This window comes from Hordeum vulgare, chromosome 1H (assembly GCF_904849725.1).
Source record: "Hordeum vulgare subsp. vulgare chromosome 1H, MorexV3_pseudomolecules_assembly, whole genome shotgun sequence".
NCBI classification, from domain to species: Eukaryota; Viridiplantae; Streptophyta; class Magnoliopsida; order Poales; family Poaceae; genus Hordeum; species Hordeum vulgare.
The window spans coordinates 266752240-266765609 of record NC_058518.1 but is presented as its reverse complement, the minus strand read 5'-3'; the positions used below and the strand labels follow the sequence as shown (position 1 = coordinate 266765609).

The 13370-nt window shown below is 47.2% G+C and overlaps 1 protein-coding gene across 1 annotated transcript; it reads right to left on the bottom strand.

Moving 5' to 3' along the window:
- Window positions 1–745: 745 nt before the first annotated feature.
- LOC123430641 (heterogeneous nuclear ribonucleoprotein 1-like) lies at window positions 746–2767 on the bottom strand. The gene is made up of 2 exons (XM_045114498.1): window positions 2427–2767; window positions 746–2266 (listed from the first exon to the last, which is right to left on the bottom strand). The coding sequence occupies exons 1-2, from the start codon at window positions 2646–2648 to the stop codon at window positions 1127–1129; spliced, it is 1362 nt and encodes a 453-aa protein (XP_044970433.1). The 5' UTR covers window positions 2649–2767; the 3' UTR covers window positions 746–1126.
- Between the last annotated feature and the right edge of the window lie 10603 nt (window positions 2768–13370).

The window sequence follows — 13370 nt, the reverse complement described above, 5'->3', positions numbered from 1 at the left end:
TAAAAAGCTAGTAGCTTGCATTCTGTGCCAATTCTTCAAATCGCAACTTCTCATCAGCCCATCAAGCAAAATCAGCAGATTTCTGATGTCATTTTGACCCTCACTTGGACATTCTTTACACGGAATGGCGTCGCGTGCAACCTGTAGAGAAACGAAACGAAGGAGGAAGGACAATTATTTTCCTTGCCAAATGCCTTGCTACTTGTACTCTAGGGTTTCTACCTGTACATCATTCATCATGTAGCATCACTGATTTTTTGGCATCTACACTACCTTAGAAGTTGATGCTACCATCTTGCTGCTAGTAAGCTCTTTATCACTGCACACGTGCTATCAAAATTTAAGACCAATAGGCTTGAAGGGCTAATCAGTTCCCTCTACTATGCCTGTTTTATCCATCTACATACCAAACATCAGATGCTAGCCCTGAAACATATTCACAGCTTCATCAAGCATACGAACAATGTGTTTCTCAAAGAAAAATGTACACATATGATGTCACATTCCAGTTACATAAAGAAGCACACTACACTTGACCATCCATCTGAAGCAGCTATGGTACCAAGCCTCTATCAGTGCATAGTTTCAGGATTAGCATCGGTTGCAAACCATGAAATTTGAAGAATAAAAGTAACACCTTAACTCCAAGGTGAGCTAAAGCAAAGCAAGGAACCAGAGATGAACACAACCACCAGCGATAAACATTTCAGACTTAACACAATAGGGAGAGAGTATCCAGCATAAATACTACAGTCAAACACGAATATATGATTCTGTAGAATAGAGATACAACTAGATAATTTGGTCCATAGGCAGTGAAGCTACTCTAGCTTTAAACTAGAGAAGAAGCAACCTGAAACTCCACTCATGACAAAGCACACCGAAGGATAAGCTAAACATAAATAAAGCATTATGAAGATACAGCTACTCGACAAAATAGCTACTTATTGACTTAAGTTCTAGTTAAGCCACGAAAGGATCAAGCATTCCAACCAGGAGAAATACTGATTTAACCGGCAGAATGGATGGTCTCTTCAGGAAGACGAGAGCAAAGCCAGAATACTGCAATAATACATATGCTGCCCAAATGCACTGGTTCACACCATGAACATTATAACGGCCTCTTCTACTGAGCAACCCTAGGCTGCATACCACCATAACCGCTGCCATAATTTGATTGGCCCTCAGAAGCTCCATTGACTGAACCACCAAATCCTCCGCCTTGTGAAGGATCAGCCCACGCATTTGGATATCCAGAGTTTCCATTCCCACTTCCATATCCAGCAGCACCATACCCAGAGGCTGCCCCAGTAGCAGGATTTCCAGCACCATCTCCCCGGCCCCCATAAGCCCCATACCCTCCATGATTGCCATATGATGCATCTCCTCCATATCCACCATAACCATAGCCCTGGTTTCCATAACCTGCAGCTGCACCAGGTGCCTGACTAGTGGGTGCATTCCCACCAGCAGAAGAGCTATTCCATGCACCATAGCCTGCATTGCCAGCATAACCCCCAGTGCCATAACCAGACGGAGCTTGACTGCCCCAGGGTCCTCTGTTAGCGCCTGGAGGGCCACCCTGGTAACCAGAAGCAGCGGCACTTGGATTGCCATAAGCCCCAGCATACGCAGCAGGAACACCTCCATACCCTGCAGACCCATAGTTTCCATATGTAGTTCCAGGATTGGTGTGCCCATATCCATATCCAGTTGGAGCACTGCCATAAGCTCCAGCACCATAACCTGGGTAGCCACCACTGCCTTGTTGCGCCTGCCCATATCTGCCAGCATCGCCTCTGCCATCATAGCTGCTAGCATTGGAGTTAGGCCCATTGTTGCTATGAAAACCCCCGCCTCCCATGGAACGTCCGCCACCGCCAGAGCCAGGATTCGCCTCTCGGGGCAGAGCACGCTTGACCTCTACCATCTTCCCTCCAAGATCATGGAAGGTCTTGTGCAGCACACGGTCAACTGCATCCTCTGAGTCAAAGGTAATGAAGCCGAAACCCCTGGGGCGCTGTGTTGTCTGGTCATACATCACCACAACATCGGTGACAGCCCCGAAGGTCTGGAAGTACTGCCGGAACTCCTCATCTGTCAGACTGGAGGGCAGCCCGCCCACAAAGATCTTCTTTGTCCTGGCACCGCCGGCATCACCGCCGCCGCCACCACCACCTCCGCCTCCGGCGTTCCTTCCTGCGCTAGGGTTCACCGCCTTGGTAGCCTGCTGCTCCTCCCGCGAGAGCGCCCGCTTCACATCGACCTGAGACAACAAAACCACAACCCACGCTTGAGCAAACAAGCGCAACCCTATGCCGCTGCAGCGGGGTAGATCGGAACGCGACCGAAGCGAATATTCGACGCGAATATCCCGCTAGGGTTTGGGCGGGGCGAAGAGACCAGGCGAGGGGGAGAGTAGGTACCGTGCGGCCGTCGAGGGTGTGGGGCTCCTGGAGGGCGGCATCGACGGAAGCGGGGTCGGCGTAGACTACGAAGCCGAAGCCCCGCGGGCGGCCGGTGAGCTTGTCGCGCATGACGGCCGCCTGTGAGACCTCGCCGAAGTTGGAGAAGTGCTCCTGCAGCTTCTCCTCCGTGGTCTCCCAGGAGATGCCGCCGATGAAGAGCTTGCCCTGATCCGACTCCATCTCCGCCGCCTCCTTGCGCCGCTCCTCGGAATCTCTCGCGCTGGGGTGCGGGGCGGGAGGGGGGCGATGGAGGGAGAGAGAGAGAAGAGGGAGAGAGGGGAATTGGGGGATTTCGGCTTCGGGAGGGGGTGGAGGGGGGCTTTGGGATATTTTAGGGCGCGTGCGGGGTGCGGGGGGGCACGGGGAATCGGTGGGCGTAGTACTGTAGTAGGGTTTCTCATAATAGTAATATATCTTTTTTTCTTTTTGAGGGGTAGTAGTTTTCTTTTTTTAGGAAATTAAGGGGTAGTAGTAGTATAACTCATGGGGGCTTTCAGGAGTTCTTTTTCTCGTAGAAGGGCTTTTGGGAGCACAAACATTGGTGATTATAGGTTCAAGAGTTCGAGCCGGTCGAACCCAAAAAAAAAAAAAGTCGAGCGGGTCCATCACGGGAGCGACTATGAGGCAATAGGAGGCGATCGCGAGGCGGTTGCGCTGCTACGCTAGGGTTAGGGTTTCTTGCTCGGGGTGTTGAGGATCCGACGGTGCCTAAGGGTGCGACGGCGCATCCTTGGTTGCGGGCCGGTGGTGCTGCCCACTTCTAGCGACGAAGTCGATGGCGGAGAGAGCAAAAGGATCGACCGCGAAGGCGAAGAACCCAAAGGAGATGACGACGGCGGCTACCCCGCCCGCTCGTCGGGTGGGGGCTCAACTAGCGGGGGGTCTTTCAAGTCCCCTGTGGAGAGCAAAACTCCGGATCCGGCTGCAAATCTCTATGCGAGATTGGGGGGCTTGATGCTGCTGGACAAGGAAGCAGATGCGCTAGTCTTTGAGGAACCTCTACAAGTGAAGCCAGTGCCATCTAGGTGGTCTGTTGTGGGAAAGGTATGCTCTTCTCGGCCACTCAAGAGGTTTGTGTTGGAAAGGACGATGCATAGAGCCTAGGGTCTGCACAAGGAAGCTCGATTCTGTGATATGGGCTCAAACATCTTTAAAGTTCACTTCGGCTCACAAGGAGATTGGGAACATGTTATGAATAATGGGCCATGGCAATACGATTTCAGTATGCTCGTCATGAAGGAATTTGAAGGGAATGTAAGGCCATTGGAGATGATCTTTGACACTGTCGACATTTGGGTCCAGGTAACTGATCTACTCCCGGACAAGCGAACAGCGGCATTCGGGAATGCCCTAGGCAACTCGCTTGGGGAGGTGGTGAAGGTGGATGTGACAAGGATGGTGTGGTGGCCGGATCGCATCTGAGGGTTAGAGCTAAGATTCTTGTTGAAAGGACGTGGATGTCGCCTAGAGGGGGTGAATAGGCTCTTTAAAATAATTGTGATTTAGACTTGAACACTTGCGGAATAAAACTAACGTTTAATTTGTCAAGCACAAAACCTAAAACAACTAGGCTCACCTATGTGCACCAACAACTTATGCTAAGCAAGATAAACAACTAAGTGATAGCAAGATATATGACAAGAAACAATATGGCTATCACAAAGTAAAGTGCATAAGTAAAGGGTTCGGGTAAGAGATAACCGAGGCATGCGGAGATGACGATGTATCCCGAAGTTCACACCCTTGCGGATGCTAATATCCGTTTGGAGCGGTGTGGAGGCACAATGCTCCCCGGGATGCCACTAAGGCCACCGTAATCTCCTCACGCCCTCGCACAATGTAAGATGTCGTAATTCCACTAAGGGACCCTTTAGGGTGATCACCGAACCCGCACAAATAAGGTTGGGGCAATGTCCACAACTTAATTGGAGGCTTCCAACAACACCATGAAGCTTCACCACAATGGCATATGGCTTCGAGGTGACCACAAATGCTCGGAGCAATCTCCCTAACTTAATTGGAGACCCCGATGCTTGCCCGGAGCTTTACACCACAATGATTGAGCTCCGAGGCACCACCAAGCTTCTAGGACCCCAAAGCATCCACGAAGAACAATCTCTAGGGTACAAAGTACCAAAGGGTAATAAGATTCTCAACTTCTCACTTCCACATATCACCGTGGAGAACTCAAACTTATGCAACTAATGCAATGGCATGAACACACGAAGTGGTCAAGTCCCTCACACTCAAATCCCTCCACAACAACAAAAGCTATGGAGAAATATGAGAGGAAGAACAAGGAGCTCACAAAGAACTCCAAGATCAAGATCCAAGGGGTTCCCCTCACATACAGGAGAAAGTGATTGGTGGAGATATGGATCTAGATCTCCCCTCTCTTTTCCCTCAAGAACTAGTAAGAATCATTGGAGGGATTGAGAGTTAGCAAGCTCTAAGAAGGTCAACAATGGGGGAAGAACACGAGCTCAACGGATGGATAAGATCCAATGGGGAAGAAGACCCCCTTTATACAGTGGGGGAAAGAATTTGTCCGTTACCCCCACTTTGAGCCCGAGCACAGCAGTACTACCGCTGCTAGGAGCGGTACTACCGCATGGTAGATCCAACTGCTATGGAAGTAAAAAATTACTTATGTGCCTACCTCCGCTGAGGTTGCGGTTGTGCAAAAGTATGACGGCACGATAGTACCGGACGGTACTACCGCGAGAGAGCGGTAGTAAAAAACTACTAACGCTCCTAGAGCGGTACTACCGCTGGCACATGCGGTACTACCGCTGGCCACTGAAACTATCATAACTTTCGCAAACGAGCTCCGAATCGAGCAAACTCAAGCTTGTTGGATTCAGGACAACAAGAGCTATCCAAGAGCTATCCAAGATTGTTGGGAATATTAAGAACGTGCAGTTTGTGAAAATGCCAATGACATAGAGATGTGAGATCTCTATGAATGAAGAACCGGCAAAAACTTAAACATCGAAAACATCATAGAAGATGCATATGGACTCCGTTCTCGATGAACTCGAGCTTGCCATGAAGATGACCATAAGCTCTAAAACTTGCAAAGAGAAACACCAAACAAGAACCAAGAAATATGATGCAAGGATGCAAATGGTTTGAGATCTCAACGAACGATACGATCAAGCTACTCACTTGAGAGCCCCCCTTGACAGTACGGCAATCTATCCTAAAATAGAGAAACCTATCAAGGGCAAACATGTACCATGCACCTAGTCCTCTTGAGCTAGATGATGATGATCTTGGCTTCCTCAAGATGGACCGCCTTTCTTGATTTCGTTGGTTTGATGAAGACTAGTTGATTGCTCCCCCATACTCACTATGGGTGAGCCACTCTTCAACACATCTTCACAAGTCCATTGCCACCACAATGGACGACAATCTTCAAGCATGATATCTTCGTGATGCTCCACTTGAACTTGCACACCGCAATCTTTATGATGATCACCACTTGATGTCATCCTTCATAGGTTGAATGAGATCTCCCTCTTGACGCAAACCCATGGAAACACACCTAAACCCACATAGGACTCTCACGAAGACCATGGATTAGTACACAAAAGTGTTATGGATAATGCTTATCGTACCATGGGATCACTTGATCCCTCTTGGTACATCTTGTACGCTTTGTGTGTTGATAATCTTGATTTACTCTTTGCTTAGTCTTGATCAACCTTGTGTCTTTATGACCAATCTTTGGATAATACCTTGAATACCACCTTGGTCATCATATAAGCTCCTTGACACCAACAAATGAACTTCAAGAAGTGCCTATGGACAAATTCTTCGAATATAACTTAAAGCAACCATTAGTACATAGGGGATTGTCATCAATTACCAAAACCACATACGGAGAAATATGCTCTAACAAAAGGCTTACCAAAAACAGTTGTAGTCATCCTAGAAATATAACGTTTTAGGCCAGTTAACTCTTCAATAACCAACTTCAGTTGACCCTCATTGTCTTCCATGCGTTTAACCAAGGGGGCTTTTTCAGTTTTGTCGGCTTCCTTATATGTTGTGAACTCAGTTTTGATCTTCTCAACTTCTTCCAAGGAAATTCAAAATTTCTCCTCAGATTGAGCTATGGCGTCTTGTTGTTGCGCCAAACTTTTCTTCATCTCCCTTAAATCTGCACCGACCTGGTTCAAAGTTTCCTATACAATAAAACAACAAGGTGGATATTGGTCAAGCTCTGAGTCGCCAAGAATTTTGTAAAAAGTAGTCAACAAGATTGTTATCAAGTCTCAAGCAGATTGCAAGCAATATATTTGACACTTGGGGTCTAATGCATATCAGTTTTTCAAACCATATATACTACATGAAGACCCGACTCATCTTCAAAAAACATGACTCGGCCCTTGGGGGCTACAGGTTGACATTTCACAAATAGACAATAATGAAGGTCCGACTCATCTTCAAAACGATGACTCGACCCTTGGAGGCTACGTGCTGCTTCTTCACAAATTCATCAAGACCCGACTCATCTTCAAGAACATGACTCGGCCCTTGGGGGCTATAGGTTGCTTCTTCACAAATTCATCAAGACCCGTGTGACAGCCCGATGCCGACGTTCCAGAAGATTTCCCTTTTCTTTCCGTTTTCGTCGTGTTTTTTTTCTTTTGTCGCATCATCATCGCATCATGCGCATCATCAGCATTGCATTGGCATCCCGTTGCCACCCGTTTTCAAAACTTGTATCCGTTGTTAGTTGCCGGTCCTTGACGTTGTCCGTTCTGAGTCCGACCGCACTCGCACACGCCCACGGCACCGTCGAAACCCTGTTTTAAAAGTGCGCGTAAAACTTTCTCCGATCGAGGTGAAACTTGGCATGCGGTCGTAATTAGTTATAGCTAGGCCGCCTGTCGAATTTCGTCGCGATCGGAGTTCGTCTGGTACCCGAACGGTCGACCGTAGCGGCACCGTATTCGGTCTACCGTCGCACGTCTTTCGGTGTGTTATAAATCGTTGCCTTTTCTAGCCTGGTGTTTTGTTCCACCTTTGCCCCCTTAGTTTCGGCTACCGGTGTTATGTTCCATAAATGAGCGCTCCTAACACGATCGGGGTTGTTATGGGGACCCCCTTGATAATTCATTTTAGTTTAAAGCTGGTCTGGCAAGGCCCAACTTTGGTACTACATTTTCCTAATAACTAATGAACTGCATAGGGAGTAATTAACCTAAGGATAATTTAATCAACCCCCGGGCGAGTGCTCCTCATGAGTGTTGGTCCAAAATGGACAGACTGCGGGGACACCACGGGGCAAGTCGAGGTTTGGTACCTATAGGCTTTTCCATCCGCCGTGTCCTGAGAACGAGGTACGCGACTCCTATCGGGTTCGTCGACACGTCGGGCGGCCTTGCTGGATTAGTTTTACCTTTGACGGAATATCTTGTGCATCGGGATTCCGGTGATGCTTTGGGTAATCTCAGAGTTGAGGTTTTCCACTAGGGAATCTGACGAGATCGCGAGCTTCGTGATCGAGGATTTCTATGCGACTTGTGGTAATTTGTGATGGACTAGTTGGAGCACCCCTGCAGGGTTAAATCTTTTCGGAAAGTCGTGCCCGCGGTTATGTGGCAACGTGGAAACTTTGTTTAACACTGGTTCTAGATAACTTGAAGTTAACTTAATTAAAACTTGCCAACTGTGTGCGTAACCGTGACTGTCTCTTTCGTGAGTTCCTTCTCCGATCGAGGACACGGTGGGATTATGTCTGACGTAGGTAGGTGTTCAGGTTCATTCATTTGATCATCAGTAGTCACGTCCGTTATGCATAGACCTTCCCCTTTTATTTCTGGTACTCGTAAGTTAGCCACCAAATACATGCTTAGCCGCTGCTGCAACCTCACCACTTAACCATGCCTCACCCATTAAGCTTTGCTAGTCTTGATATCTTTGGAAATGGGATTGCTGAGTCCTCTGTGGCTCACAGATTACTACAACACCAGTTGCAGGTACATGTAAAGATTACTTGAGCGAGCGCGTTGATTGTCCATTTGGAGTTGCTTCTTCTTCTTCTTCTTCTTCTTCTTCTTCATCATCGATTTAGGATGGGTTCCAGGCCGGCAGCCTGGGATAGCAAGGATGGACGTCGTTCTTATTTTTCTCGTTTGTTTTCGTCCGTAGTCGGACCCTGCTCTTACTCTTGATGTTTATGTAATGTACTGATGTGACTCTGATGTAGCTTGTGGCGAGTGTAAGCCAATTCCATTTATATCTCATCTTTTCAGTACATGTACTTGTAACGATATCCATTCTTGCGACACGACGAGATGCGCTTCTATCCCTGACGAGGCCTTCGTGCCAAATTAAGGATAGGGTCGCATCTTGGGCATGACAACCCGACTCATTTTCAAGATGATGACTCGGCCCTTGGGGGCTACAGGATGTTTTTCTATAAATTCATCAAGACCCGACTCATCTTCAAGGAGATGACCCGACCCTTGGGGGCTACGTAAGGATATATGGAGTACATGATTGAGTTCAACATACCTCATATCTTTTCTTCATCATACCAACCAGACTGGCTTCCATATCCCGGCTAGTGTTGAGGCGGCTTAGACATCCGGAGTGCGTTTCTTCAAAACTAAGATTTTCAATATCGCGAAGCTCAAGTTTAGCTTTTCCTTTCTCTAAGTTAGGTGTTGCACCTTTGGCAATATGCTTAGCCAACAGAGTGAAGACCGGTTTTGTGTAACCCGTCCAGGTAATAACAACCCTTTCCTTGTCAGATGTAGTGTCGTTGGTTGTATTCACAGGACTCGGCGGGTCACGGTTGGCCTTCAGACTTGTCTCCATGGCTATGTCATCAGCACCCGTCGGATCAGCATGAACATCAGCAAGATCACCAACGGTGACTTGAGGATTTTCAAGAAGATCAACACGTGTGTCAACCAGCTCAACACGAGTCTCAGGAATAGAAAAATCTAATTATTCATGTTTAGATGCTTCAAAACTATGTGCTGAGATGCTAGTTTTTCTCTTCTTGCCTTTGGCTTTGGCCTCGAAGAGTAGAAGTTAAGGCATATATAATGGATTAAGAGTACTAAGGCAAGTATTAGACACAAAAAATAAAAGTTACCCTGGAAGGCAGACAAGAGGTGGTAGTTTTCACATAGTTGAGCCGTCTAATGAAGGTGGCGACTCCTGGTAAATTCAGACAAAAGATTCAAGAGGTTGTTGAATGAGGATTATCTTAAAAGAAAAGAATGAGTTATCAGGTACCTTTTTGAACGTTTACGGGTGGAGGTGTTGTCAGGTAAACCCACCGCAAGATCACCTGAAGAACTTCATGTCTGGCGCCTTGGGGCAAATAAAGTCTTCTTCAAAAGGAAATCGAGAGCCAAATGAGCTTCTGTGTGAGACAAAGGAATTTTCCTAACAACCTACCATGGTGGTTGTGACAGCCCGAGACCGACGCTTTAAAAGATTCCCCTTTTTATTTTGTTGTCTCCGTGTTGTTAGATTGTCTGTCGCATTCATCATCGCATCATGCGCATCATATGTATTGCATCGGCACTCCATTGTCGACAGTTTTCAAAACTTGCATTCGTTAGTAATTGCCGGTTCTCTCCATTTTCTCGTTGACCATTTTGAGACCAACCACACACGCACGTGCCGGCGGCATCGTTAAAATCTTGTTTTTGAAAGTGTTCGAAAAATATTCTCGGATTGGGTTGAAACTTGGCGTGTGGTCTTAATATAGTGTAGATAGGCCCCTGCCAAATTTCATCGCAATCGGAGCCCGTTTGATACCCGAACGGTCGACCATAGTGGTGCCATCATTGGGTTACGTCGGACGTTTTCTGTGTTTTAAAACTCTGTCGCCGGGTGAATATTGTCCCTGTCATCTCCGCCTAGCCCCTTTACACAACCATCGCGACCCACTAAGCCAACCTCTCCGATTGGAGCCGTTGGATTATGATAACCCACAAGTATAGGGGATCAATTGTAGCCTTTCTCTATAAGTAAGAGTGTCGAATCCAACGAGGAGCTAAAGGTAGGACAAATATTCCCTCAAGTTCTATCGACCACCGATACAACTCTACGCACACTTTACGTTCGCTTTACCTAGAACGAGTATGAAACTAGAAGTACTTTGTAGGAGTGATAGGATAGGCTTGCAAGAAAGTAAAGAACACATAAATAAAACTAGGGGCTGGTTAGAAAAAGAAACAAATACGAGTGTCTAACGAGTGTGGAAAAGTGGTGGTAGGAGTTGCGGAATTGTCCCTAAGCAATTGACTACGTTAGTAGATAGATAGCAAGTATCATGTGGGAGAGGCCTCTGCTAGCATGTCATCCCTTACTTGGAATTCTATGCACTTATGATTGGAACTATTAGCAAGCGTCCGCAACTACTAACGTTCATTAAGGTAAAACCCAACCATAGCAATAAAATATATTGGCCCCCCTACAATCCCATATGCATCAATTTCTATCATAGGTTTGAAGCTTCTGTCACTCTAGCCTGCCAATACATATGTGACAGCCCGAGACCGACGTTCCAGAAGATTCCCCTCTCTTTCCATTTTTGTTGCGTGTCTATTTTTATTTGTCGCATCATCATCGCATCATGCGCATCATATGCATTGCATCGGCATCTCCGTTGCCGCCCGTTTTCAAAACTTGCATCCGTTGTTAGTTGCGGGTTCGCGTCGTTGTCCGTTCCGAGCCCGACCGCACTCGCACGCGCCCGCGGCACCGTCGAACCCTGTTTTTAAAGTGTGTGTAAAACTTCCTCTGATCGGGTTGAGATTTGTCATGCGGTATTATTTATATATAGGTAGGCCGCCTATCGAATTTCATCGCGATCGGAGACCGTCTGGTACCCGAACGGTTGACCGTAGCGGCACCGTATTCGGTCTACCGTCGGACGTGTGTCGGTGTTTTAAAATTTGTGCCGCGCCGCCCGTTCTCCCTCTCGTCTCCGGATATCCCCTCTACACGGCCGCGCACCCATACCCGCGTTCGGAATCGTCCGAATCCGACCCCGCGGTTGGATCCGGAACGCGATTCCGGTTAAACCTAGCCCCTCTTTTCTCTATAAATACCCCCTCCTCCTAATTTTTTAGACACCCATTCCTCTCCACCTTGAAATCCGCGCCCGAAACCCTAGCCGCCATCTCAACCAACAACCCCCACCTCCTCTCTCCTCCACCGGGCCCGCCCAGGCCCATCCGGAGCCCGCCGGGCCCATCTGCGCGCCGCCGCCGTCCTGGCACGAGCCAGCCGTAGCGCCCCGCAGTGGCCCAGTTCCTGTGTGCGCACCGCCTCGCAGCGGCCGAGCTAGCGCCTCGCGAGCTGGCCAGCCCCAGTTCAGGCCCAGCTTCGCCCCTCCGGCCCAACTCGGCCTCCGCTCCAGATCCTTCCGGCCCAGGTAGAGCACCCCCCTCCCAAGCCGCTATTCCACGCCCATGCACTGCTTTGCTAATTTTGCGCACATGCATCTGCAGTAGATTCGGCCCAATAGGTTTTTATTTTAGGTTTTCGAATTAGTTAATTTCAGGGAGTTATAGATATTCAAACGACCGTAATTTTAAATCCGTATGTCGGATCGCTATGATTTAGATATGTATATTGGGTAGATTTTCGCGTAGAATCCGTTTTTGCAACATGTATAATTGTTTGACGTCGTTTTGCGTGCCGTATGCCTAGAGACACGTGCTGTCCTATTATGTTTCCGACCCGTATAGTTTCTCGTGCGTGTCTGGACTGCCCGTATACCGTAGGTTAAATGTCCACGTTTTAGGAATCATTTTTTGCATGTATTTTAGAGCGGTCAATCGTATTTTTACGTGTAGGTAATTGCCGGTAATTTATTTTCCCGCGTATAGGTTATTTTTCTCGCATTTATGTGCGGCATTATTTTGTGTTGCAAACCCCACATATTTTATATGTTTCCGGGGCATGGATTTTTCTGTGCAATTAGATTTAGCATTAGAGCAAGTTAGTTCGCGAGATATTTTGCTACGTTGCCCTTTTGATTAATTCGTAGGATTTATCCCGTGCCTCGTTTGAATTAGTTGTCAACTAGGGAGTTGTTCTTGGGTGTTTAGTCTAGCCCCTCGTATTTTTGGTTGCAATAGAAATGCATGTTTAGGTGTATTATGATTGCCCTCAAGTTGCTAGAAATAGTGCTGTTTTGGACGTGCTGAAATATTTCTAAGTCTGGAATCTGTTATATTTTGTTGCTGTCTTGTCTTGCTTCTATCTTGAGTTCTGTAGCTCTTTTGAGGTTGGTCCAATGGAGTAAGTTCTAGCCCTTGGGTTTCTCTAGCATGCTGTGAAGTTTCATGCCATTTGGATTCCTGTAGCTATAGGTTTTGCTGCTGTCAATATTGCTTCAGATCGAAAACTGCACTTTCATGAGGTGTAATTTTCACCAAGTCTGAAATAGTGTGTGGAAGCCATTTTGTGACTTCTTTCCCTAGTGTTCCTTGCTGCCATGCTAGTTGTTGTTAGCTGTTCGTAGTAGTACTTCTTGCCCTCTTCCGTGCCATGCCTTGCATGAGTTTATCGGAGTTGTGTAGCTCGTAGTTGTGGGCGTAGAAAATGCTATGTGGCTGATTTTGGTAGATTGTAGTGATTTCTTGTTTTGCTCGTAGTTTTCCAACCGTAGCTCCGTTTTGATCGTGTCCTACATGAAACTTGCTTAGAAACTCATGTAGTTTCATTTTATCTTGCTGGTTGTATATTTTAAAGTGCTCGTGACTGCCGTTGCACACATATTGCATTCGTGCCATCATATCTTGCGGTGCTTGTATCTTTTGAACCGTAGCTCCGTTGGAGATGTTCTTTATGTGTAGATTGCTTGTCTCGACGCGTAGAATCACGTGAACCTATCTGTTTTGCTGTTTAACAAAT

Excerpts from the sequence above, each read along its gene's own strand:
- LOC123430641 (XM_045114498.1), bottom strand. The coding sequence starts at position 2,648 with ATGGAGTCGGATCAGGGCAAGCTCTTCATCGGCGGCATCTCCTGGGAG. Across the intron at positions 2,267-2,426 it reads ACACCCTCGACGGCCGCACG|GTCGATGTGAAGCGGGCGCT; the intron begins GTACCTACTCTC and ends TTGTTGTCTCAG.